Raw genomic sequence first — 26,957 nt, 5'->3', positions numbered from 1 at the left:
ATATAAGACAAAGCCCCAAATATTGAGACTGTCCCTATAAAATCTGTTCACCCTATGCCGCACCCACACACAGCTCCTATGCCGCACCCACACACAGTTCCTATGTCCCTAGTGGACAAACAAGTTTCACTGAAGTCTGTGGCTGCTGCAAGTGCTCAGCATATCTTCTTCATAAATTATGAAGCCAAAAAGGGACCACTGTGATCATGTAGTCTGATCTTCTGTGTAACACAGACCATAGAACTTCCCCAAAATAATTCTTAGAGCATATATTTTAGAAAAACATCCGATCTTGATTTAAGAATTACCAGTTATGGAGAATCCACCATAACCCTTGATAAACTGCTCCACTGATTAACTACTCACTGTTATTTTACATCTTATTTCAAGCCTGAATTTGTCTAGCTTCAACTTTCAGCCATTGGGTCATATTATACATTTCTCTGCTATACTGAAGAGCCTATTATCAAATATTTGTTACCCATCTAGACAATTATAGACTAATCAAGTCACCCCTTATGCTCTTTGTTCAGCTAAATAGATTGAGCTCCTTCAGTCTGTCACTAAAAGGCATGTTTTCTAATCCTTTCATCATTTTTGAGGCTCTTCTCTGAACCTCTCTGATTTATCAGCATCCTTCCAGAACTGTGGAAACCAGAAATGGACACAGTATTGCAGCAGCGGTCACACCAGTGCCAAATACAGAGGTAATATAACCTCTCTACTCCTACTCGAGATTCCCACATTTATGCATCCAAGGATTGCATTGGCTCATTTGGCACCGTGTGCTACTGGGAGCTCCTCATGTTCAGCTTGATTATCCATCAATATCCTCAATCCTTTTCAGAGTCTGTTTCCCAGGATAGAGTCCTCCATTCTGTAAGTGTAGACTACATTCTTTGTTCCTAGATGTATATGTTTACATTTAACCATATTAAAAAGCATATTGTTTGCTTGCACCTGCTTACCAAGCAATCCAGATCACCTGTATCAATGACCTATCCTCTTTATTATTAACCACTCCCCCATTTGTTGTGTCACCTGCAAACTAACAGTGATAATTTTATGTTTTCTTCCAGGTCATTAATAAAAATGTTAAATAGTATAGGGTCAAAAACCAATTCCTGTGGGAACCCAGTAAAAACACACCCACTCCACGAGGATTCCCTGTTTACAATTATATTTAGAGACATATCAGTTAGCCAGTTTTTAATTAATTTAACATGCGCCATGTTAATTCGATATCGTTCTACTTTTTTTTAATTAACATATTGTGCGGTACTAAGTCAAATGCCTCACGAAAGTCTAAGGCCTTGTCTACACTACAAAATTAAGTCAAGTCAACATATAGCCCCCACAGTAATTACAGCAGCCTTTCATGTCCATAGTGGCCCCTTCTGTTGGCAGTGCAGGTCCTCACCAGGAGCTCTTCCACCAACTGAAGTGAGGCATTGTAGAGCACTGACAGCCCCATGTGGTGCTCACAGCCCAGAGCACCAGACCCGCTTCTGGGGCTGCCAGTCTGGATCCCTGCTGTCGCCTCCCAGTGAGGGATTTGAGGGAGGGAGGGGAAGGACAGCCCCACAGCCTCCCAGTGATGGACTGGGGGAGAGGGGCAGAGAAGAACCCAAGACCGACAGCCTCCTGGTGAGAGATGCGGGGGGTCAGGCTGACATCCAACAGGCAATGTAATTACACCCTAACTACATGGAACAAAGCATTACACCTCTCATGGAGGTGGAGTTATTAGGTCGCTGTAGTGGGCGACTCTCATCAGCGGGAGCACCATTGTAGTGTAGACACCTACAGAGTTAGGTCAACATAAGCTGTCTTACATCAACTTACCTCTGGAGCGTAGACCAGCCCTAAGTATATTACATCAACATGTTACCCTTCTCAGTCAAACTTATAATCTCATCAAAAGGAGATATCAAGTTAGTTTAACAAGATCTATTGTCCAAAAACCCATGTTGATTGGCATTAACTATATTACCCTCCTTTAAGTCTATATTCATCGAGTCCCACGTCAACTGCTCCATTATCTTATTTGGTGTTGATCTCAGACTGACAGGCCTATAATTACACAGGTCATCCCAATTACTCTTAAAAAATTGGCATATTAGCTTTCTTCCAGTCTTCTGGAACTTTTCGAGGGTTCCAAGACCTTTTGAAAATGGACACCAATGCTCAAGCAAGATCTTCACCCATCTCTTTTTTAAAAACCTCTTGGATACAAGCTACTTGGACCTACTGATTTAAAAATTTTAAAAGTATTGGCTGCCTCCACCATGCGGAGGCTACTGCTCTAATTTCAAGGCAGTCTCTTCCTTGAAGCTTTTCCCTCACACGTTGCTGCCAAGGCTCACAGCAACAGGCTCAGAAGAACTGGCTGTTTGGAGCAACAAGTTCAGGGGAGAAGTGTCCCCTGCTGCCCCCCACAGCACTAGTGCCCAAAAGGTGGGGAAAGCAAGAGGTGAGATCCCAGATCCCCAAAGGGGATGGGTGGGTGAGAAAGGAGTGCATATAAGTACCATGGGGAAGAGTGTGGTGACAAAGAGGCAGGATGCAGTGTCCAGAATACAGGATTGAGACAAGAAAAGTTTATAAAAGGGGTGGGGGTGTGGGGAGGACTGCCTACAGTGGGAACAAAGATCTAATTTGACAAAAAGGAAGGAAACAAAATGCATTTATTTAAATTGTCTTTAATGCAATATTTAACTTCACTAACTGAAAAGCACATTCTGTAGTCAGACTAGATTGCAAGATTCACTTCTTGCCCGTGAATTTTACTCCTAGCCCACAGCCTGAGTGAAAAGGTAATCAAGTCCTCACCACAGAATGAGTCTGATGCCTCTGACCTAGGGAAATGCTTTCGATGATTAGTTGAGTTATCCGAAGAGGTTGACTGCAATTTTTGCTTCTTTTTTGACAATTTTTTCCTTAGAGACTTATGGCAAAACTTGGCTAGAGAATGAGATGGGCTTGGGAAGGAACCATAAGTGAGACTGGACCTTGGTCTTCTCAAAAAGCAAGCGTGGGGGAAAGGAGAGTGCAGATGGAGTCTGATTCTTCTACACTGAGTGAAGACAAAGAATCTGTAACATTTACACTGCATGATTTGGGGTAGGGAAGTGTGTCTTGATCCAAGTCAGAGTTGCTGTTTAAACAGAGAACAACTTGAGGCTTAAGAGCCAGATGGGAGCCTGAGGTGTTTCCAGTTCTATAAGAGCAGACTGACCCAAGAGGCAGTGTTGTAGTGTGTTTGTGGACTTTCAAGGTAGTAATCAACAGAGGGGCCAGGCATTAGTGCCAAGACACATTCTGGGACACATGAGAGAGAGTTGAAAGGCAAGGAGACAGCCTGTCCCAGGAAGTCAGTCCTGGGCAGCTCAAGGCCTTTTTTGCAGTGTTGCTGTGTAAAGGTGGAGGGATGAAGAATTTGTGGACCCAAGTGGAGACAGGAAACAACCTTATAGCATCAGTCAACAAACCCTGAAAGTTTTCCTTCAAAATCTTTCTATCAACACCTTCTCCCTACTACTACTGATGCTAGGCTAGAGGAAGAGAAAAAATAGATTCTGCCTGAGCAAGTTGAGAGAGGCTTCCCTGTGCTGAGGCTGAGTCAGAAGGTCAATACAATGTTCTATACATACTAGCAAGGGAAGACTGTTGAAGCAGGGGGTGGACACATCTGCTGTGGTGATGGAATAAGGACAGAATTCCAATCAGACCTGAAAGAAGGGCACCTGCTGCTCTTCTGGTGATTGTGAGGCTGCGCTACCAACAGTATGCACTACAAAGCGATAATATACTAAAATATGATTGTGTGTTTGTATCTGATCCATGTAATACTTTCCAAAATAAATTCATGTAGAAATTTGCAGAGTATCCCTTTCTTTCCCTTCAAGTGCAAAGCTGCCGGGTTTCAAGCAAACCTAGACTACTAATGATAGAACTTCAAACTCAAGTTCATATTACTTACATGACACCTTGCAGGACTTTCTGGGGATCAGGATCAAATAATCTGTCAACATAATGGCGACTGCTAGCAGTTACTTCCTACGGAGAAAAGGAGAATTTATACTTTGTCAATTCATGCAGTGGCAAATTCCAAATTAACAGCAATGCCCAATGACACACAAAACTACAAAACCTACCAGACAAGATAGTGATAGAACTGCACGATCACATTCAAATGCATAATATTTACAACCAAACAACTTTTAAGTTAGGCGTTAACACTGTGTGTGAGAGTGCAATTTTGAATGGGATGTGCTTATTTTGGTATTCATACATTGGGAATGAAAGGAATTGTATAGGCATTGTGTGGGCATTCTAATGTTTGTGTTTGAGACAAATGAGTCATGTTTGGTCTAGATGTCAGGGTTGCCTTAATTTGTAATTTAACCACTTTTTTGTGGTTGAACGGAAAGGCAATACTTGCGGAACATTACCAGTTCGTTAACTTTTTTTTGTGGAGATGTATTATAACCCCACACAGGAAAAAAGTTCATAAAACAGTTAAGGTTGCTCAAGAGGAATACCCACCTACATAAACCCTAAAAACAAGGGAGTGCTCAGTTAAGGTATCCTTCTTCAACACACCTTACCCTCACACATCACATTCGCCAGTTTCATTGACAGAGTCTGCCTTTCTATAAATAAGTCCAACACACTCCAACGCATACAGTAACAATACATACTGCATTCCTCACAAGACTAATTTAAAACTCTGATCCCAGAAACTACATATGTATCCGCTAAATATTTATGCACCATTTATTTTCCCTTAAGATGTCCAAGGTTGGAAGTGCATTCAAGTGACTAGCATCCCAAATCTTCCCTTCCTAGAAGGGAAGAAGGGAGGGAAAGCTTCCACTCCAAGTTCACGATGACATACATACAACAAAGTGTTTTTCTTTCCTCTCAGCAAACTGTTCTCAACTTCCCAGAAAATTCATCAGGCCACAATAAAAGGTGGCCTAATTTTCAAAGGTGGAGAGCACGCAGAGATTCCATTGACTTTAATGGAATTTGCTGGTACTCAGCACTCCTGAAAGTCTGATGACTTATTTAGGCTTTCCTAAACTAACATGTAGAGTTAACTACAGGCATCCAGTTTGGAAGAATGGATGCCAACCTGGAAAAGTGGTATTGTTTGCCAGCTGAGCCTTTTCCCTTTATTAGGCTTCTCATATTCCTCCCCAATGACTTTCTTGAGGAATGAAAGGGAACTAAGTTCAGTCATGCTTTTTGAGTGGGGAAATATGTGCCCTTGGATTTAATTTACTCCTCTTTATCCAGCTGAATTTCAAGGATGTCCATTATCTTCCTCCCTACCATCTCATGACTATCTGGGAGAAGCGAAAAGAACCTAAAGGCCCCCTGCTTCATTATGCCACCTACATTCTACAGGAATGCTTGCCTATCTGTCCCAAGGATGAAGCTTTTGAGAGTAGAACGGGCTCAGTAGTAGACTTCCACCACCACCAGAAATATATCCAGAGCAAACCCTGTGTATAAATGCAAAATGAAGACCTCCCAATAAGTGCTGATTCTAATCTAGACGGTCCTTTAGCTTATTGACTAGTACTAACCTTGCCACACAAAGGTTAACTTGTTCACTCACTGCTGGGAGGAACATCTCATCACCAATATCCATAAGAATGAGTCTCTCAAACCTCCCCAGATTTTTCATATCTATTGTTACCATAATTTATTTGCTCATAGTTTCAAAATATATATCCTTCAGTCTTGTAAGGAGTAGCGAACAGAAATGGTAATATAAAAAACAAATAGCAACTGGGGTATAATATAACCTTGGCACTATTCTATTCAAACACAAGTAACACTTGCCTTCACACTGCTTAAAAGCTTAATAATCAAAATTAAAGACACAGATACTTCAGCTTTTAAGGTACCCATTTCAGACTGGCAAGTAGGATTTTGGTTCACAGTGTTTTCATTTTAAGATGTGGGACAGTTGCATTTAGTAATAAACACTGTTACCCAGAGGTGAAGGGGCAATGTATTCCTTTATTTTGCCATTTAAATAAAAACCACTGCCAATTATAACAAAAAATCAAAGAAACGCCACAACAGTCTTTCCTTTTTCTCTAATCACAACCTTCCACTTTTTCTCAGCGCAATGGTGGGTGCACTAGAGTGCAACCACCATGGGTATTCTGTCTGTTACCTCCTCCCTTCAGACCAACAGGAAAAGGAAATGCTTTCATGCTACGACTCCTGGGTTTTTCCATTCTAAAACTCCAGTGCTGTAGAGGAAGGACATCTACACCAACATGTCAGCATAGCAGCAGCGGATGAGCCTCTTCACAAGACAGCAGCAACATGGCCATCAGAAGAGCACTCAAAAGTGCTACAAAGAGCAGTCTTCAGTGACCAAGACAAAATTATTATTTGCCAGTGATGAGTGGGCAAGGGAGCTTCAAAAGCCCTGAACTGACAGCAGTTTTCATAAGAAAGGAACCTGCATCCCTATATATGGTGCAAAGTTTATAGTGAAACTGTGTAGATTCAACACCAATACGGGTAGAGGAAGGTAAAATGAATACTTTCTGAAAAAAGTACCATATCTGCATCGGGGGTGGGGTGGGGTGGACAACAACACTGAAAATTATATATATTGCAACAAAAAGAACCAGAGAATCCTGAATATTTAACATCCAAAACACTGATTTTTTTAAATTAGAGTATCCAACACAAAAAGTGTTAGTACACAATACTGTTTTGGCTCTTACATCTTTCCCCACATCTAGCTATAAGGCAACTATTAGCTACATAATAAAATACAAAAAGAAAAGGAGTACTTGTAGCACCTTAGCGACTAACCAATTTATTTGAGCATAAGCTTTCGTGAGCTACAGCTCACTTCATAGGATGCATAAAGTGGAAAATGCAGTGAGGATGATTTATACACACAGACCATGAAAAAATGGGTGTTTATCACTTCAAAAGGTTTTGTTAAACCCTGGATTTGTGCTGGAAATGGCCCACCTTGATTATCATGCACATTGTAAGGAGAGTGATCACTTTAGATAAGCTATTATCAGCAGGAGAGTGGGGTGGGGGGGGAGAGAAAACCTTTTGAAGTGATAAACACCCATTTTTTCATGGTCTGTGTGTATAAAACATCCTCACTGCATTTTCCACTTTATGTATCTGATGAAGTGAGCTGTAAGTTCACGAAAGCTTATGCTCAAATAAACTGGTTAGTCTCTAAGGTGCCACAAGTACTCCTTTTCTTTTTGCGAATACAGACTAACACGGCTGCTGCTCTGAAACCTAATAAAATACAGACACATACGCAAAAGGCATACATACACTAAGCTATAATTTTCTGTCTTCATTTAGGCACCATTTTCATTTCTTTATTCCTTTTTTCCCCAACAGACACATTCTCTCCCTTTTTCATGCTATTTTCCAATTTGTCTAGTTTATCTATTTCCTCTATCCTTTCTCACCTCTTCCGCATGTCTCATATGTGCTTCCCCATCTCTTTTCCCTTCAGTGCGTCCCTCCTGGATCCTCCCCAGCTCCACAAGGGGGTGCCTTATCTTGCCTGGGGCCCGCCCTCCTCGGTAGTAGAGGAAGAGCGAGGAGGGACGAGAAGGCGAACTGAGGCGGCTCGCTCTCCCCACCCTGGGCCCTGTGGTTTCTCCTGAGTCTCTCTCCCCCGCCGCCGGGATGCACAGGCGCCGGGCACTGGGGGGTCACACTCACACCAGTGGGCAGCTTCCTATCTCTGCACTGACAGGCCCAGGCCATGATGGCTGGCACAGCCAGGCCCCTGCCCGCGGGCCCAACAGGGCACGCCTGGGGGAGCGTCCCCAACTGACAGCACCTAACGCTGCTCGCCTGGGACAGATCCACGCTGACCTCGGTAAAGAAGCCAGGGCCCCCGGCCGCCCGGAGAGGAAGGGCAGGGGGGAGCCAGAGCCCCCGGCCGCCCGCGCCCGCACTAGGGCTCCGTCGGGTTTCCCCCTCCTGCATAACACCGCACAGGACAAGCCGCCGAGCGGGCTCCAGGGCCCCGCTGGGGAAGGGCCGGGCACTCACCGAGAGGACGCTCATGCGGAGCGGCGTCTCCAGCACACACGCCATCTTGGGGGCGCGCGCGGCAACGACGGCACCCAACCCCGCGCGAGGCGGCCAGCGCTACCGCCGCCGAGCCCGGCCCATCGCCGGGGGAGGGGGAGGGGGCGGGGGCGGCGCTAGCGCCTGGCCCGGCCACAGGAGCCGCTCTAACAGATCGGCCAAATCCAAACTCTCCGCCTGTGGCCCAAACGGGTGCGCATGCGCCCACTGAGGCCGCCCGCGGGGGGGCCGGCCGGAATATTTCCTCCTGCGGGGGGGGGGAGGGGTTACAGTGTGCATGTGCCGGCAGCACCGCAGAGGTCTTTGAGGTACCACCCGACTCCTTGTTTTTGTGGATACAGACTAACAGGACTACCCCTCGGATATCTGGCAGGGCGGGGGAGCGCAGGGAGGGGAAATGGGAGCACTAGGGAGGAGGGAGCGCAGGTGTGTTGGGAGGGGAGCTGGGTGGGGAGGAGGGAGCGCAGGGAGGTGAGTAGGAGGAGAAAGGGAACCTACAGAGGGGAGTGAGCAGTGTGGTGAGGATGGAGGGGGAGGGAGCGCAGGGAGAGGAGTGGGAGGAGGGAAGGGGTACAGGGAGATGGGGTGGACTGGAAGGAAAGGGAGTGCAGGGAGGTGAGTGAGCACAGTTGGGTAAGGATGGAGGGCAGGGAGGTGGGGTGGGGATGGAAGGAGAGGGAGCACAAGGAGGTGAGTGGGGGGATAGATGCATAGTTTGAGCAAAAAATAAAAATATAGTATTAGATGCTGTGTACTATAGAAAACTACATTAAGTTAATTTAAAGGATTCTTATCCATTAACACAATTAGAAAATATCCTTGACACTAGAACACGTTCATTCTGGTTTTCTACACTGGATCTTGGCAAGAGAAAGAGATTCAAATGACAGGGAAAAGACCACTTTTACTGCAGGATAACGGCTGTGGCAAATTAATGGCTTTTGGCTTGTGTAATTCCCTTACTAGCTTTGGGAGTCTTATGTAAAGAGCATTCCATGGAACGGCACTCTCAGCCTATCTGTAATAGCCAGAAGATATCTTGGTGAGTTCTAACACTTTTGAGCAGGAAATGATGCAGTTACAAATGGTCTGTGATAAGTTTGTGTGCCAATCTGAAACTGAAACCAAAGAAATACAAGCAGATTCAAAAAATAGCAGCCTGTCTTGGGGAACACATCGGGCATTTCCACGGACAATAAGAAAATTAGTCTGATGCCCCAGACACTTGCAGGTGTGCAGAGTTTGGTAAGGCTCTGCTCATAGTACAGGTTCATTAATGGGTTTGGCAATAGAACTTAAAACCATTGCATAGCTTAGGTGAAAAGTGAAACCATCACCATAGTGAAGGAGTACTTGTGGCACCTTAGAGACTAACAAATTTATTTGAGCATAAGCTTTTGTGAGCTACAGCTCACTTCATCAGATGCATTCAGTGGAAAATACAGTGGGGAGATTTATATACATAGAGAACATGGAACAATTGGTGTTACTCATACACACTGTAACGAGAGTGATCACTTAAGGTGAGCTATTACCAGCAGGAGAGCTGGGGGAAGGGCCGACCTTTTGTAGTGATTTGGCTTTCAGGGTAAATGACACTTGTGACCCATTTACTCTCAACCTACCTGCAATTCACAACCCCTTTATATTAGATATGCATGCTAGCGCTTAGGAATGGAGGTAATATTAGCACATGACAAAGGACTTAAAAGGGTAGTGGCTTATTGGTTTAAACATTCCTTGTGTTGGACATAAGCTAAGAACTTTAGCAAACCTCTGATACAGAGTTCCAGAAAAACTATGTAGAAACACTAGAGTCCACAGAGCATATATTAAAAGGAGAAACACTCTAAGACATAACATTATACTCCACAGTTGATTAGCACAGAGCAATACTGGTTGCTCAGTGTTTTGGGGTCAGCTCCCCATTGTATGTTGGCCATTTTTTGGTCAGAATTCCAGGACTTCACTTCCTTTTTCAGCTTCTTGAGGTGTTCTCTGAATATCAACAGTTGGTCTATGTGACCCAAAGGTACACTGGATGTACCTAGTGCTCAAGGCTTGGACCATTCCATGATATCTGGAGTTTTTGCTTGGCCTGACCATGTTTTAGGTGGATGATGCACACTTGTACCTGTGGGTACTGTGCACCAGTAAAGTCACATTGGAGCCATGCACACAAAATTGATAGTGAATTTGATCCTATAAAATCAGCACAGCAACCTTGAAACTGACTACTACCTAGTCATTTTACTGCTTTGCAGAGATTGCACCACCATCCATGAGACAAAAAGAAAAGGAGTACTTGTGGCACCTTAGAGACTAACCAATTTATTAGAGCATAAGCTTTCGTGAGCTACAGCTCACTTCATCAGATGCAGATCCATGAGACAGACTACCTTCACTTGTGAAGCACTTGTATGCTACAGCAATGAGTGCTCATAAGAAATACTGTATTGAGAGTAAAGCTTGAATGATGTGCAGTAAATAAGGCAATAGGGCCACACACATTGAATGATGAGTGTGTATATGTCTGCTCACAAAGCATCATCCATTCTGTGCCCTGAAAGAGGGATGGGTCTTATGGAAAAAAAAACAACATGCAAGATTATGATAATGCATATGAACAAAGGGGCCTAGCTTAGGTTTCAGGTCCAGCTTTTGAGAATCCTTGATTTTGCAACCTTAACATTCAGATTCTGAAGCAGGCGTGTACAGTAATTAAGACTCTTTTACAGGATGTCCCGTGAACCTCTCTTTGTCCTACTCCTAGTCTCCTCCACACCACATCCCAGTCCTACGCCCTCCCCTGGCTCCACATCCCAGTCTCCCTGCTTACTACTCTGCTCAGGCCCACTTCCTCATCTGTCTGCATTCTAACCAGACTACTTCTCCTCCAATAGAGTCTGGGCCCTAGAAGGCAGAGAACTGCACACAAAAGAGACATTCTCCCTGCTCTCAGATCTACTACCTGGCAGCGGAGCAACCCCTGCAGTGACAGCAGTGGCAGGGGAAGTCCTTCTCACCCCTGCTGCACTGGGATGGAGCTCAGTGTAAACTGAATCCTTGGAGAGCTTAGCTGCCAAACTAAGAAGTTTGAGTATGTGCAAGCAACAGTTTTGACAGGTTCATAACTCTGACAAATTTTCAGTGAAAGGCATATCACTAACAGTAAAGGTAACCCCCTCAAATTTTAGCACCGAATGATGGAGGCACGAGAGCTTCAACAAAACAATTAAATTTAATGTGCAAAAAAACACCCACAAATATAGGGCTAGAAGAGATATTGAGACATCTAGCCCATCCCCTTTGCACTAAGGCATGACCAAGTAAAACGCAGGTCATCCCTGACAGGTGTTTGTCTGAACTGTTCTTAAAAGCCTCCGGTGACAGCAATTCCACAGCCTCCTTAAGTAACCTGTTCCTGTACTTAACTATCCTTAGATATTAGAAAAAGAAGTTCTAACTAACCTGAAACTCCCTTGTTGCAAACTAAGCCAATTATTTCTTGTCCCACCCTGAGTAGACATGAGAGAACAAAAGATCACTATCCTCTTCGACAACCTCTTACGTATCTGAAGACTGTGTCCCTCAGCCTTCTCTTCTCTAGAAGAAACATGCTAGTTCTTTCATCTATCTCATTCTGAGATTAGGAAATAGTTTTTTTGCTTAAAGTTTCCAAGTAAGAGAGCTGGCATGAAAAATTTTAGCCCAAATAGTTAGAGTTCGACAAAGTTATAAGCAACTGCAAACAGGATCTTAATGGAACATGTTAGGTAACATTTACTACATGCATCACTACCTATTGTAAGTGTATAAACTTTCAGCCCTCTCCCCTGAAAGCACCAAACACAACAGCTTACCCACAAAGTCAGGAGATTCAAATTCAGAGTTATTTGAGGAAGTAATTCAGATACAAACATCTATGAGGTTATTGCTAGATAATTTTAGCTTCCATTAGTATTTTAATTTTGAAATACTGTTCTGAACTTTTGGGAGTTCATGATAATTGATATTGAAAACAAATGCACTCGCCTTCAACAGTTTAGTGTAACCACCTCAGTCATAATTTATGTTTACAATGTGAGATTTTTCTGTATATATCAGAACTAAAAATTTAAAAACCAGTATTAGACAATGCATATAATACATATTCATATTTTTAAAGACACCAACTGCCAAGATTTTCCACTGCAGAAACAGTTAACTCCAGAGAAATAAAAATCATGATCATCTTCTCTTACTGCTCTTTTTATCTTGGGAGTACTGCTTTTAACCACACTGCATAGAATTATTGCATTAACTATTCTGTACTAAGTTTTATCTTTAGCTGCAAGAAAGCATTAAAGGCAATGCAAAGATCCTCTCCCTCCAAAACTAACTACAATTTAAAGAAATTCTCCTTTGGTTAACTAAGAATTACAGATATTGTATGGAGGCAAAGCAGAATGTAAATAAAATGAATTATCAAAAGCTGAAGCAAATCCAACTGATTATACACAAACTTGAAATCTTTCTACAACACACTTAGTTGAAAAGGACTGAGCAAGAAGACTACTACTAAACAGGTATTCTGCTCCATTAGAAGTTTTGTTGCATACTGTAGTATGTAGCATAAAGTGGTTACTTATCACTTCAAATGCTGAATTTTAAAAGCTCTCACCATTGCCCCAACACACCAAAAAAGGTAGCTAGTTACAGCAGTTAATAAAACCTCTGGGAAATTAATGCATTTTCATTATACTTTATCTTCATCCTCTGTGGCATAGATAGCCTGATTCCGTCTTTTAATTTTCTTCATGGCACTGTTTCCGTTCTCATTTTTACCAATCCGCTTTAAAGCTCTTTCATTTAAGCTCTTCTCTTCAGTCTGCTCACTCACACCAGATTTCTCCACGTCTTCATTGGTGGAGTCCATAGCATCATCAGAGGATACCATCATGGAATCTGGCATGATCCTGGTGTCAGAAAAACTTGCTGAAAAGTCAGGAGGATGATCAGGTGAAGGATCCACAGAACAAGTACTTTGATCTTCATCACCACCCTCTTCATCCAGCATTATTTCATCTGGGTTAATAGAAAAAGACAGCCCAGAATTATCTGTATAATATTCACTGGGCTCCTCCGCTGACTCAGTACTGTCCATTTCCTCCTCCTCCTCATATTCTCCCCGAACTGAGCGCTCTTCTTTCACTTGCTGAATCCTGTCATTAATATCGGTGAGACCAAACTGGGCACAAAACTCAGTGGTCTGCGGACTGATTATATGAACTGGTTCCATATTTTTCTGCGGTTTGTTGGGGTCATAGCAAGCAGCTGTCACACTGAAGTTGCAAGGAATTTTGAGGTTATGGCTCAGCTCTTCCAATATCTCTTTGAGGGCTCCTTCTGTTGCACTGTAATCCCACCTACAGGAATAAAAAACAAGGTCAGATTCTATTGAGCTCAATTAGCCAAGATATCTCTCTTCCTGTTCCTATTTGAAGAGGTTCTCTTTATAGACATTATATCTTCTTTTTGATAAACTGAACAGATTGAGCTCTTTGAGTATCACTGTAAGGCATTTTCTCCATCCCTCAAACTATTTTTGTGTCTCTTCTCTGCATCCTCTCTAATTCTTCATCATCATCATCCTTTTAAGATTATGGAGTCCAGTACTGATCTCACAAATACCATATACGGAAGCAAAGTCTTCCTTGATGTGCATAAGAATTTAAGATTACCTAAAATATTTGGAACGGTCATTCAAACTGATGTGAATATTGGAACTTTTACATTTGACTGAACTATTATCTACATTTTAGGCTAGAAATAGCCACATAAGGACTACAGATTCAGCTTCCCTGAAACCCTGCTGCCTTTTTAACTGCAAGCCCCAGTTGATATGAGATGCCATTATAGGAAGATAAATTATTTCTAACCTGTTAACAATGAGGCACAATTGCTTTATACTGGAAAAGCCAGAATGCCCATCCAAATATTATGGCTGACTAAAATATAATTACTACTGTGGATCGATTAATTTATGGTAAACTAACCCAAATAGATGTTTTAAACAGGACTCCCGTTCTTCAGTTATTCTGAATGGAGGATTTAATCTTTAAACCAAAAGCTCAGCTTTCTTATGCAGGCATATGCAAAATGAACACAAATACTGATGGTCTGTCTGAGGAATGGAAGTTTCCACTCAACATATGTATACACACATGCAGTGCCAGTGAAATGTGGGCACATCAGTGAACGGTTTTATGACAAAACAGGGCACACTCATTAAGAATATGGTTCTTAACTCCTCACTCTAGCAAATGAAAACAGATTAATCAAACCACAGTGGCAGTCATCCTAGAGCTCCTGCAAGCTGATCAAATCTTGGGCCTGAATACCAGTCTCATGGGAGTTCAGGCAGCAATACTGTAGTGTTTAGCAGCTCATTAGGTAGAATCCTAATATGCAGCCTGGTTCTTGAAAGCCGTAGACAATCTGAGATTCAGTCTCATCTTCTTACATGGGACTTGAACCTGGTACTGGGAATGGTTTTATGACCTATTAGGAAATTTCTAGGAAAGATCTTACAGAATCACAAACGTACGGCTGGAAGGTGCGACATTCTATACCTTGGTGGAGCACCCTGTAACCCTCCATCCCTCATTTATATACAATTGTGATCTTGCATATAAAGAAGGCCATGTGAGGTATCGCAGGAAAGGTTATGGCCTGCTGAAAGTCATTTTTCTATCTAAATGTGTACATCATTAATGCATATGAAGTTATGAGAATATGTTGTATGGTTGTCACTTAAATATGCTGTGGGTTTGGGAAGCACTCAGATACTAGCTCCCCAGAGACAATGACAAGGGAGGTAACCAATGCCTGGTGGGTGGTTCCCATCACCAGCCATTGTCCAGCAGAGGCATTACAATTCAATGACTCACTTGCACAAGGCCATGCCAGAGGAATTGCTCAACATTGCCTGGAGACTCAGCAATGTCCACCAGACATGCCTGGACTTGTGTTCTCCAAGCACATGGACTGAGGGTATAAAACAGAACACAGTGGCCACATGCTGGGCCTTTCCCCCACCTCTGCTACAAACAACACTCAGAAGACCAAAGACGCCAACAGAGGGGACTGGCCCAGGTATAAGGGACAACCCTGTATATTAAGGACTGCAATATCCAATGGGGTGAGAAAAACTGCTTAATCTAGATGTTGCCCAGTCTAATAGGGTTGAGAATTTAGACTGCGTGCTTATATTTTATTTTGGTAACTAACTGACTTTTTGCCTATCACTTAAAATCTATGTTTTGTAGTCAATAAATTTAACTTTTTATCTTTACCAGTGAGTTTGCCAGAAGCATTTGGTAAGGGTGTTTGCTCAGGCTGGTGTATATCAACTTTCCATTGATGAAGTGGTAAACCAATTAATAAATTTGCAGTGTTCATCTTGAGCAGTGCAAGACAGTATATTCCTGAGGTACAAGGCTGGGAGGATTTGGCTAGTGCCTTTCTCTGTATGATTCATGAGCGTCTCTGGGAGCATTCATGCAATCTAGCTGGGTGTGGAGCTCCACATGATGTAGTGCCAAGTGATGATAACGCCTGGAGAGGCTTGCTGCTTGTCACTAGCAAGGCATTGTGAAAGACAGCCCAGGCTGGACAGAGTTAAGGGGGCACAGCGGTTCCACAGTCCCAGGCTGCACCCCAGGGATCCCGTCACAGAAGGGACCTTGAGAGATCATCTAGTTCAGCCACCCATACTGAGATTGAGTATATTTGATCCTGACCCTCCCTGACAGGTGTTTGTCCGACCTATTCTTAAAAACCTCCAAGAATGGGGATTCCACAACCTCCCTATTTCAGAGCTTAACTATCCTCAAAGTTTTTCCCAATACCTAACCAAAATCTCTCTTGATCCAGCATTAGCCAATTACTTCTTCTACCTTCAGCAAACATGGAGAACGGTTCATCATGCTCTTTATAGCAGCACTTAACACATTTCATGACTTACCAGGTTCCCCTATCAATAGTGTTCTTTCAAGACTAAATATGTCCCGATTTTTTTAAAAAACCTTTCCTTAGATCATATTTTCTAAAACTTATTTTTGTTTCTCTCCTCTGGACTCTCTCCAATTTGTCCACATTTTTCCTAAAGTGTGGTGCCCAAAGCTGGACACAGTACTCCAGCTGAGGGCTCAGCAGTGCAGAGGAGAGCAGAACAATTACTTCCCAAGTCTTACACATGAAACTCCTGTTACTATATCCAAGGGTGATCTTTGCCTTTTTTGCACCTGCATTGCATTACTGACTTACTCAATTTGTGATCCTGCAACTTCTATTTTTGAGTCCAGTTTCTAATAGTAGCGTGCTGTGTAAGAGTAGGAAAGTTTCAAGCTAATGTATGACATTGCAAGGTAAAGGTCATGCTTGGATCTCTTGCCAGAATATAGGCCCAACAAATCCATCTTCCACCAGGAAAATCACCCTTGCCTCATTTGACCCCAAAATTCCTAAAGAGGGAAGGTTACATCACCTAGATGTCCACAGTACAATAAGATCTATTGTTTAGGAAGGTTTAAAGATAAAGTGGCCTCCAGAGCTACAGTCTATAGCTGGATTAGGACACTGATCAGAGACTTACTATTGCAGCAGGAAAGTTCACGTTTACTCTCCCTCTACAGTGGGGGGAGGGAGGGAGGGACGCATGTGTGGCAGGCAGGCAGGGTAGTGAATCCTTTTTAATGGATATTTGAATGGCTGTCTTCTGCTTGCACTTTTGCAAAAGATGATAGAACAGGTTCAGGGTTTGCAGGCTCTAGAGAAGGGTGGTGGAGGCAGTAGTCAAGTGATGATCCCTCCCATACTAAATAACTGCTTTGGGTGGTCTCAACATCTGGACTTAGTAAAGAAAGTTTCAATTTTTTAACATTTTTCATTTTAAGGCTCCCTGAAGATTTGGATGCACATTGCACCAGCAACTCAGTTGAAGCTTTTTGCAGTATGTTCAAATTGCTACTGCTAAATGTATCAGGTAACAGCTGTTGAATACTGTCAGTTGACGGTCTTTGCTTGGTACTGCTTTAACTGTATTCAACTGAAAACTAAGAAACACCTAGTGCCTTCTGTGATATGAAATCCAAAGCCTTAATGTTCTGGCTCAATCTGCTCCTTGGGGGGAATTATAACCCAAACATCTGACCTGGTGAAGAAAGACGAGGCGATTACAAGTAAGCAAAATTTCTCCATATCAAAATTTACATGGTGCTTTGCAAACTGATTAAACACATTTCCAGCTACAGGAAGCTTACAATCTAAAACAAGACACATACAAAGATATTTAAACAGATCAAGAAAGGAAGGACTAAGATGTCCAGTAAGAGGGTAAGAAGTGGTTGAAGAGGTGGGTTTTAAAGAGGTGTCTGAAAGAGGGGAGAAAGGACTAAATATATAAAAGATGTCATCTATTTTCATGAAATGAGACCATACTTGCATATACAGTACACCCTCGCTATAATGAACACCTGGGGATCCAAGCCATTTGTTAGGTGTAGCCAGGGGTTCTTTATATCAGGAAAGGGGAACAGCTCCTCCAGCTCCGGGATCGGGGGAACACATTCAGCCCTCCTCCTTTGTGGCCCAGGGGCCAGGGGAAGGATTCAGAGACCCTGTTCACTATAGCCCAGCGGTTCTCAAACTTTAGTAATCCGAGAACCCCCATTTTGATTTAAATTTTTGCCTCAGACCCCAAGCCCCCCACTCAGCCCCAGGCCCCATTCCACTCCCTCCCCCAAGGCCCCACCTCTTTCCACTCCCTCCCTCAAGAGTGCCCCATCCCTTAGCTCCTTCCCAGCACCTCCTGCACAAACAGCGTGCAGAAGGCACCGGGAGGGAGGGGAAGGAGTCGATCAGCAGGACCCACAAACCCCCTGGTGTTCCCTCATGGACCCCAGTTTGAGATACACTGCTATAGCCCAAGGTTTGCTATTGTGAAGCATGTTATAGTGAGGTTCTACTGTATGAAGTTGCCTGATTGCAGAAGTTCCTCAATCACTCAAATCTTGCTATCAGAACAGCAAAACAAATGACAAGCAGAAAACACACTTCAACAACACCTTCCCCAGAGGGAATATGAAATATTTCCTACAGTTGAGCAGTTCAGATGGGTATGATTCTGATTTACTCATCTACTGTAACATATAGGAACAAGGAGCTAAAGCTCTGGATGAAACTTACTCTTGGGAATAAAGTCAGCACAAGGCAAGAACCATTTAAAACTTAAGTAGGGTTTAGATGGAATAACTTTGTGCTGGGCCTCTCGGTATAGGGATGAACTTGACCCAGAGTGCATTAGCCATCTTCTCTTTTATAGTAATTTAAAAGGGTCTTCCACGGGTTGCAAACATGGTTTCATCCTTGAAGTCTGTATCTGCATAAACTATATTCATTAGGCAATGCACATTTTGTAACTTTATAAAGCAATTTAATGTATCTTATTAAACCTGTATTCATATCAAAATGTTGTAGACAAAATTGAACACATAATGACATGACATTTAGAATGGATATGCTTCTGCAACCTTAAGGTCTCTTTTCAGTTGCTTAAAACTGATCCAACTTCTACCTTTTGGGGCTGAAATTATCTATGCTTGGTCTTTGCCCAAGACCAGATTTTTTCTGAAAGCTTGAGTACAAGTAAGCTGGCTTTGTTTGAGTACAAGGTACAGCTATTTTTCATTTGTAGGCTCTTCTAAAATTGGCTCAGTGGGGAGGTAGCATAAACCTGCTAAATGTGCCAGATATGTAACTGAAGGATTATGTATATGCCAGCATCCATTGTCAAAGCTTCCCATGCTGGCAAGTCCAGAATAAATCCAGCTAAGAAAATGTCAAGAAAAGATTTTGCTCTCAGTGAGACTTAGACATCTTGCAGGATTACTGAACATCTGATGTAATCAACTCCACTTTCCAAGTACATTTGCTCTTTAGGATCAACGTCTCTTGTTTAATCACCAACCTACGCCTCTACAAGCACACACAGACCTCCTCAGACACAGCCAGTTATCCAGGTACAACAGCATAGATCTCTTGTAGCTGCCATGATCATTTCTGCTCCTGAAATCCAGGCTTCATCTTTGGCTTGATTTGGACTTTGCCTCCTAACTCAGGACCTGACCCTTGGTATTGACCCTGGCCTGGAACCTATCAACTCCTCCATGATCCCCAACCTCAGGTTTGCCTCTTCTTGGACCTATGGTCCCAACTGCCCTTGTTGGGATCTTGACAGTCTGTCTGGACCACCCTCCCCCATGGTGGAGGCCTACCCTAGGGGAACATGAAGGCAGCGGGCCAGTCCCTGCCTGGCATGCCCTAGAGGGTATTTGAGATGGCTGAATGGGTTGACCATTCCCAGGAAAACTACCCCATGCTTCGAGCCCAAGCATCATAGCTCGCAACAGAGAACCAAGTTCTGCACATGCAATCGACCCAGCTCCATGATGAAAATGTGGCTCTGTGGGCCCATCTGGCTTAGCATGCCACAGATAACTACATGGTACAAGAGATGGGGGCCTGGCTGCAGGATGAGAATGCTACACTATGGGTATGCACTGCAGCTGTACACCCTGACCAGCCCCCCCAGTTAAAAGATATTACCTCACCCATCCTATCTCTAATATCACAAATCTCTCTTTTCAAAAGTATACTCATATTTTCAACACAAAGAAAGTTTAAACCCAATATTAATTTTACTTACTTTGCATGGAGGCCATTGTTTTCAGGCATGTTCCATGCGTTTGAAGTCACATTAATAAGATTGTTGGTAGCCTTGAGAACAGCAAGCCATTCAATGTCATATTCCAGAGAATCAGATGCGTTGGGGTCATGGTCTATATCTATTACCTTAGAAAAACAATATTGACAAATGAGGCATTTCATTCAACCTGACAGGAGGACATCATTCTATATTTAAGCATTATCTTCAAGCAATCAGTTCTTAATTAAAAGTTCAGTATACCTGCCCACTGAATAAGGCAGGGGTTCTGTGAAAAAAGTAGTATGTGATCATGTAATTAGAGACTATCATAATGCATATGCACAAGGAGGCTGAATTAAGGCTGCATAGGCAACATGAATTCTAGCATTTCCTAGCTTTTGAGTGCTTGACTTTATTTTTAAAGTTAAAAGCTGAAAACAGTTTGTGGGCAAAATATTCAAGAATCTGCCCAGGTGGGTGCATCTGAGATACAGACTAACAAGCAGAAGTTACTTTTTGGTCCATTCATTTCCACCAATCCCAAACTGGTTTGTTTAACCCTTCCCTCAAAAAAAGGAAGGCAGCAAGGAAGGAACAGCTGCTGCATTTCCCAAGAACTGCATTTATAGAACCATCCAACCTATAATGTTTGGCAAAATATGATCAGACCTGCTTTTCTCTTTCAGCCCAAGAAGAGGATCTTAGGGTAAGGAACATCCCCTGTTTTATAGGATTCTGAAAGAAATCCTGGGTCTTTTGAAGATAGCCTTGAAAACACAGAACTGATCACTAGTGTTGTATTAGTCACTGATTTTTCTCTATACTAGTACTAGTCATTAATAGTCTTCCTTACAGTTACCTATAGGATTGACTGTGGGCAATGGTCTTGATTTTTGGTTGTAAAGCAGTGCCACCCTAATTGACATTGATGGGAATAAGGCCACCATAAGTTTCCTCCTAGTACGTGGCCTGATTTGAGTCAGCTACTGTACTGAGCAGTCTCTGTATGGCCTCTTGCCACAAAAGGTAAAGCTCACTAGCTGGAGAGACGGAATGATCTAGTGGACTAATAGCCAGGAACCCCAGTGTTCTACCTCCCATCTCTGAACCAGACTATGTCTCTGGTTTTAGTCAAGTCCAAAACTCCAAACTACAAAAAGCCACTCTTGCAGACAGCTGAAAACCCACTTGGCCCTGTTTGTACGAAGCCAAGTCTTTAAGTGGTCAGTCCGGTGAAAAGAATTAATCTATTACTTCTAATGCAGAGTGTCTGGTGATGCATCTACCAGGGAACACTTCCTTCAGTACCAACTTAATTCTCCTGTCCCTGACATACCTCAATCATTAGCCCAGTTCTTGCTGCTATTACCCAGTAAAACAGGTTGATGTAACAGCGTTTGCATAGCAACTGCTGAAGCTTCTGCCAAAGATGGAATAACTGTATCCTCTTGATTAAAGCATCTCACCCCGCTGAAGGAAGGGGACAAGTCCAAGAACCAGTGGCAGATTCAGGGCCGTGGGTGCAGCAGGCCTGGGTCAGGTAAGCCACTTTCCACCGCCGCTAAAAACAAGCATGGGATTCAGCCCCCACTGTAAGTTCAGGAAGTGGCTGAGATCCACCACTTTCAGAAATTTGGCAGCTTGGGTCGGTTTTTAGTTTGTGTGTCTTTCCCAGAATGGGGCTAAGTTTTCCAATGGGGCAGCATGAGATGGAGGAGAATACTCTGGCTGAGCAGGGACTAAGGAAGTTTGACTGGCAGTGAAGAGGCGGTTCTTATGTGAAAGAGAAACTGGGAAGAAATTGTACTGTACTTCTGGCAAGCTTAATTTTGTTGATTGTCTGTATTAGTTTGTCTTGTATTTTGGGGCAGGAACCATTTTCTTTTCCGTGTATACAGTGCCCAGCGCAATGAAGCCCCAATGCCAGGTAGGGCCTTTAGGCCCTAGAGCAATATAAATTCTAAAAAAGTCTACTGTACATATTAGGAAAAAGTCCTCTTTTGGGTACTGTGAGATATTGAATTCAACAAGCTGTCTGGATTGGATTGTCTTTTAGGATTTCTCTGGAGTTTCATACCAAATAATTGTCCTTAAGGGGTTGTGCATTGGATCACCAGCTACTTTTCCACCCCACCCTGGTCAGATTCTCATCCCACAATCTCTTGATCACAGTATCATGAAATAAGGAAGAAAAAAAGCCAGTCTAGGGGGTCTTCCTCACCAGGACAGACTCAGTAAGTTCTCTTTCCTCAAATGGGGTGGGGGGGGGGGGAGGATCTTATCTTTTTTTGTTTTTATTTTCCTTAGGCTTACGTTTCAGGCATTTCACAGGGGCCTTCAGTTACTTAGTTACAGCCTCCAAAGACAGAAGAATACATGTGGCTAGACAGTGGCACCAGGACACAGCCCATAGTGAGGTGTGGTGCATTGTTGCACCTTCCAAGGAAAGAGGTATCGTGACTTAACACATCACAATTCCCTCCACAACCCGCACGTGCTTCAAAAAGAGGGGTGGGGAGAGAGAAGTAATTTAATTCTGATCTATACCAGCAGCAAGTTACCACTACACACGCTCCACCGGTCAGCACGTTGAGGGGGCAGAGCAAAAGCTCCACATATTCCCCACCCTCATGCTCTATAGTAGTAATAAGCAAATACAAAGTGCCCCTCATTCCTGTATCCTGCTACGAAGTCCTGGCAGTTTGTATAGGGGCATATGGAGGGATTCTTATGACCCCCAATACCTCTGTGCAGCCCAAGAAAGGATCCTCGTAATTTTCCATTACCCATTAAGTCCTCATCCCATACATGAGCAGCAACTGAGAGATTTAATTCTCCGGGGATGGAAGAATCATTCTTCAGCCTCCTGCTGAACTGTGCACTCCCTAGCCCAGATATATAAAGTACTAAATGGTAGTAGATGACCACTTACAGTGGTCTTACCTGCAAGAAGTCTCTGTGTGGCAGACATTTATCCAGAGCCAAAAATTTTGTTGCTTTTGGCAGCTGTCCTTCAATGTTTGTCTAGGAAACAGGAATGAAACTATTACTGGCAATGCTAAAGATTCCCTGAAATATGACCTAATAACCAAATTATGCATGGAGACTCCAGGGCAGAATTTAAAGTTTTAACAGTTTCTATTAAACAGAATATTCTAAAGTTCCTAGAGATAAAAAGGGAGGACTGCGGTACAAAGAGAGAGAGCTTGAGCTGAAGTCAGAGGAAACTGGAGTAGATAACAGCGGCAACACAGGGGGGAAAGACACGACACACACGGGTCTTGTTCAGCTGAAGCAGTCTGGTGTAATCAAGCACACATGCCTTGTCTACACTACGGACTAAACTACCCGCTGCAACCATCGCAGCAGCAGTCATCAATTTAACAGATCTAGTGAAGACGCAATAAGTCGACAGGAGAGCAGTCTCCTGTCCACTTAATTAATCCACTTTAATCAGAGACAGAAGCTATGTCAACAGGAAAGCATCTCCTGTCAACATAGCGTTAAGTCAACGTAAATTATGTCAACTTAGTTATGTAACTTAGATTGACTTATATTGCTAGTGTAGACTAGGCCACAGACTCAGAACCTCAGAAGGGGCTATTCTCATAAGGGAGAGAAAGATTTGCCAAGACAGGAAGCTCTAGAGACACAAGAGCTATCTGATTTTTATACTGTTTGGAGTTTACCAACTGTTAAGGAGCACAAAGAGAATGAAGCCAATTACTTTCCTAGTTTGCATTATTCTGGTTGACAAGAAACTAGCAAATAAACCAACAGGTTTAAACCTTGCAGATTTTCTGGCTTTGTCTGGGCTACTCATGAACTCTCCCTGTCTGCTCTGACCCTTGCCATATCTCAGGCACCCAAAAGGATACCTGGTTGTTTGAGATGGGTATCTTCCCTGAATTGCTCTTCTCTCCTCCTTCACAAAGTGAAAAATCCAGCTAATATAAATTTTCTAGTTCGGCAACCTCAGCTACTTAACTTGTTTAGTGACCATCAGGGCAGAGTAATTTGAAAAAGATTGGCTTAAAACTACAAAACAAAGTAATAGTTCTACAAATAGCTTCAAAAGTATCTTAGCCCTGGTCTACACGAGGACTTTAGGTCGAATTTAGCAGCATTAAATCGATGTAAACCTGCACCCATCCACACGATGAAGCCCTTTATTTCGACTTAAAGGGCTCTTACAATCAATTTCCTTACTCCACCCTGACAAGGGGATTAGCGCTTAAATCGACCTTGCCGGCTCAAATTTGGGGTACTGTGGACACAATTGGACGGTATTGGCCTCCGGGAGCTATCCCAGAGTGCTCCATTGTGACCGCTCTGGACAGCACTCTCAACTCAGATGCACTGGCCAGGTAGACAGGAAAAGAACCGCAAACTTTTGAATCTCATTTCCTCCTGTTTGGCCAGCGTGGCAAGCTGCAGGTGACCATGCAGAGCTCATCAGCAGATGTGACCATGATGGAGTCCCAGAATCGCAAAAGAGCTCCAGCATGGACCAAACGGGAGGTACGGGATCTGATCGCTGTACGGAGAGAGGAATCCATGCTATCAGAACTCCGTTCCAGTTTTTGAAATGCCAAAACCTTTGTCAAAATCTCCCAGGGCATGAAGGACAGAGGCCATAACAGGGACCCAAAGCAGTGCCGCGTGAAACTGAAGGAGCTGAGGCAAGTCTACCAGAAAACCAGAGAGGCGAACGGCCGCTCCGGGTCAGAGCCCCAAACATGCCGCTTCTGTGATGAGCTGCATGCCATTTTAGGGGGTTCAGCCACCACTACCCCAGCCATGTTTGACTGCTTCAATGGAGATGGAGGCAATACGGAAGCAGGTTTTGGGGACGAAGAAGATGATGATGAGGTTGTAGATAGCTCACAGCAAGCAAGCGGAGAAACCGCTTTTCCCGACAGCCAGGAACTGTTTCTCACCCTGGACCTGGAGCCAGTACCCCCCGAACTCACCCAAGGCTGCCTCCTGGACCCAGCAGGCGGAGAAGGGACCTCCGGTGAGTGTACCTTTTAATACACTATACATGGTTTAAAAGCAAGCATGTGAAAGGATTACTTTGCCCTGGCATTCGCAGCTCTCCTGGATGTACTCCCAAAGCCTTTGCAAAAGGTTTCTGGGGAGGGCAGCCTTATTGCATCCTTCATGGTAGGACACTTTACCACTTCAGGCCAGTAACACGTACTCGGGAATCATTGTACAACAAAGCATTGCAGTGTATGTTTGCTGGCGTTCAAACAACATCCGTTCTTTATCTCTCTGTGTTATCCTCAGGAGAGTGAGATATAATTCATGGTCACCTGGTTGAAATAGAGTGCTTTTCTTCAGGGGACACTCAGAGGAGCCCATTCCTGCTGGGCTGTTTGCCTGTGGCTAAACAGAAATGTTCCCCGCTGTTAGCCACAGGGAGGGTTGAGGGGGTAGCCATGTGGTAGGGGGAGGCAAAATGCGACCTTGTAACGAAAGCACATGTGCTATGTATGTAATGTTAACAGCAAGGTTTACCCTGAAAGAGTGTAGCCACTGTTTTATAAAATGTGTCTTTTTAAATACCGCTGTCCCTTTTTTTTCCTCCACCAGCTGCATGTGTTTCAATGATCACAGGATCTTCTCCTTCCCAGAGACTAGTGAAGCTTAGAAAGAAAAAAAAACGCATTCGAGATGAAATGTTCTCAGAGCTCATGCTGTCCTCCCACACTGACAGAGCACAGACAAATGCGTGGAGGCAAATAATGTCAGAGTGCAGGAAAGCACAAAATGACCGGGAGGAGAGGTAGCGGGCTGAAGAGAGTAAGTGGCGGGCTGAAGACAGGGCTGAAGCTCAAATGTGGTGGCAGCGTGATGAGAGGAGGCAGGATTCAATGCTGAGGCTGCTGGAGGACCAAACCAGTATGCTCCAGTGTATGGTAGAGCTGCAGCAAAGGCAGCGGGAGCACAGACTGCCACTACAGCCCCTGTGTAACCAACCACCCTCCTCCCCAAGTTCCATAGCCTCCACACCCAGACGCCCAAGAACGCGGTGGGGGGGCTTCCGGCCAACCAGCCACTCCACCACAGAGGACTGCCCAAAAAAAAAGAAGGCTGGCATTCAATAAATTTTAAAGTTGTAAACTTTTAAAGTGCTGTGTGGCATTTTCCTTCCCTCCTCCACCACCCCTCCTAGGCTACCTTGGTAGTCATCCCCCTATTTGTGTGATGAATGAATAAAGAATGCATGAATGTGAAGCAACAATGACTTTATTGCCTCTGCAAGTGGTGATCGAAGGGAGGAGGGGAGGGTGGTTAGCTTACAGGGAAGTAGAGTGAAGCAAGGGGCGGGGGGTTTCATCAAGGAGAAACGAAGAGAACTTTCACACCGTAGCCTGGCCAGTCATGAAACTGGTTTTCAAAGCTTCTCTGATGTGTACCGCGCCCTCCTGTGCTCTTCTAACCGCCCTGGTGTCTGGCTGCGCGTAACCAGCAGCCAGGCGATTTGCCTCAACCTCCCATCCCGCCATAAACGTCTCCCCCTTACTCTCACAGATATTGTGGAGCACACAGCAAGCAGTAATAACAGTGGGAATATTGGTTTCGCTGAGGTCTAAGCGAGTCAGTAAACTGCGCCAGCGTGCCTTTAAACGTCCAAATGCACATTCTACCACCATTCTGCACTTGCTCAGCCTGTAGTTGAACAGCTCCTGATTACTGTCCAGGCTGCCGGTGTACGGCTTCATGAGCCATGGCATTAAGGGGTAGGCTGGGTCCCCAAGGATACATATAGGCATTTCAACATCCCCAACAGTTATTTTCTGGTTTGGGAATAAAGTCCCTTCCTGCAGCTTTTGAAACAGACCAGAGTTCCTGAAGATGCGAGCGTCATGTACGTTTCCCGACCATCCCACGTTGATGTTGGTGAAACGTCCCTTGTGATCCACCAGAGCTTGCAGCACTATTGAAAAGTACCCCTTGCGGTTTATGTACTCGGCGGCTTGGTGCTCCAGTGCCAAGATAGGGATATGGGTTCCGTCTATGGCCCCACCACAGTTAGGGAATCCCATTGCAGCAAAGCCATCCACTATGACCTGCACATTTC

The 26,957-nt window shown here is 43.9% G+C and overlaps 3 protein-coding genes across 6 annotated transcripts in view; 1 reads left to right on the top strand and 2 right to left on the bottom strand.

Annotated features, from left to right (window-relative positions):
- The window catches only part of ARMC8 (armadillo repeat containing 8), a 181,132-nt gene extending 172,918 nt beyond the window's left edge, over positions 1 to 8,214 (bottom strand). For all 4 annotated transcript variants that reach the window (XM_084640229.1, XM_084640230.1, XM_084640231.1 and 1 more), the window contains exons 1-2: positions 8,080 to 8,214; positions 3,983 to 4,059 (exon numbers count right to left, since the gene is read on the bottom strand). In XM_084640229.1, the coding sequence (XP_084496355.1) occupies positions 3,983 to 4,059; positions 8,080 to 8,124 (122 nt within the window). In that variant the 5' untranslated portion in view covers positions 8,125 to 8,214. The remainder of the gene's footprint in view (positions 1 to 3,982; positions 4,060 to 8,079) is intronic.
- Positions 8,215 to 10,429: 2,215 nt separating this feature from the next.
- Positions 10,430 to 26,957, bottom strand: part of DBR1 (debranching RNA lariats 1) — a 29,343-nt gene continuing 12,815 nt past the window's right edge. The window contains exons 6-8 of the mRNA XM_084638905.1: positions 22,811 to 22,891; positions 19,868 to 20,013; positions 10,430 to 13,526 (exon numbers count right to left, since the gene is read on the bottom strand). Of these exons, the coding sequence (XP_084495031.1) occupies positions 12,857 to 13,526; positions 19,868 to 20,013; positions 22,811 to 22,891 (897 nt within the window). The 3' untranslated portion in view covers positions 10,430 to 12,856. The remainder of the gene's footprint in view (positions 13,527 to 19,867; positions 20,014 to 22,810; positions 22,892 to 26,957) is intronic.
- On the top strand, positions 20,752 to 25,906 carry LOC311526156 (uncharacterized protein). The gene is made up of 4 exons (XM_084638906.1): positions 20,752 to 21,307; positions 22,188 to 22,318; positions 24,290 to 24,884; positions 25,466 to 25,906. Exons 3-4 carry the CDS (start codon positions 24,488 to 24,490, stop codon positions 25,660 to 25,662), a joined length of 594 nt encoding a protein of 197 aa, XP_084495032.1. The 5' UTR covers positions 20,752 to 21,307; positions 22,188 to 22,318; positions 24,290 to 24,487; the 3' UTR covers positions 25,663 to 25,906.

The sequence above is a fragment of the Lepidochelys olivacea genome (assembly GCF_965140295.1).
Source record: "Lepidochelys olivacea isolate rLepOli2 genome assembly, chromosome: 9".
Taxonomy (NCBI): domain Eukaryota; kingdom Metazoa; phylum Chordata; order Testudines; family Cheloniidae; genus Lepidochelys; species Lepidochelys olivacea.
The sequence above is the reverse complement of the archived record's forward strand: the minus strand, read 5'-3'. Positions and strand labels throughout refer to the sequence as shown.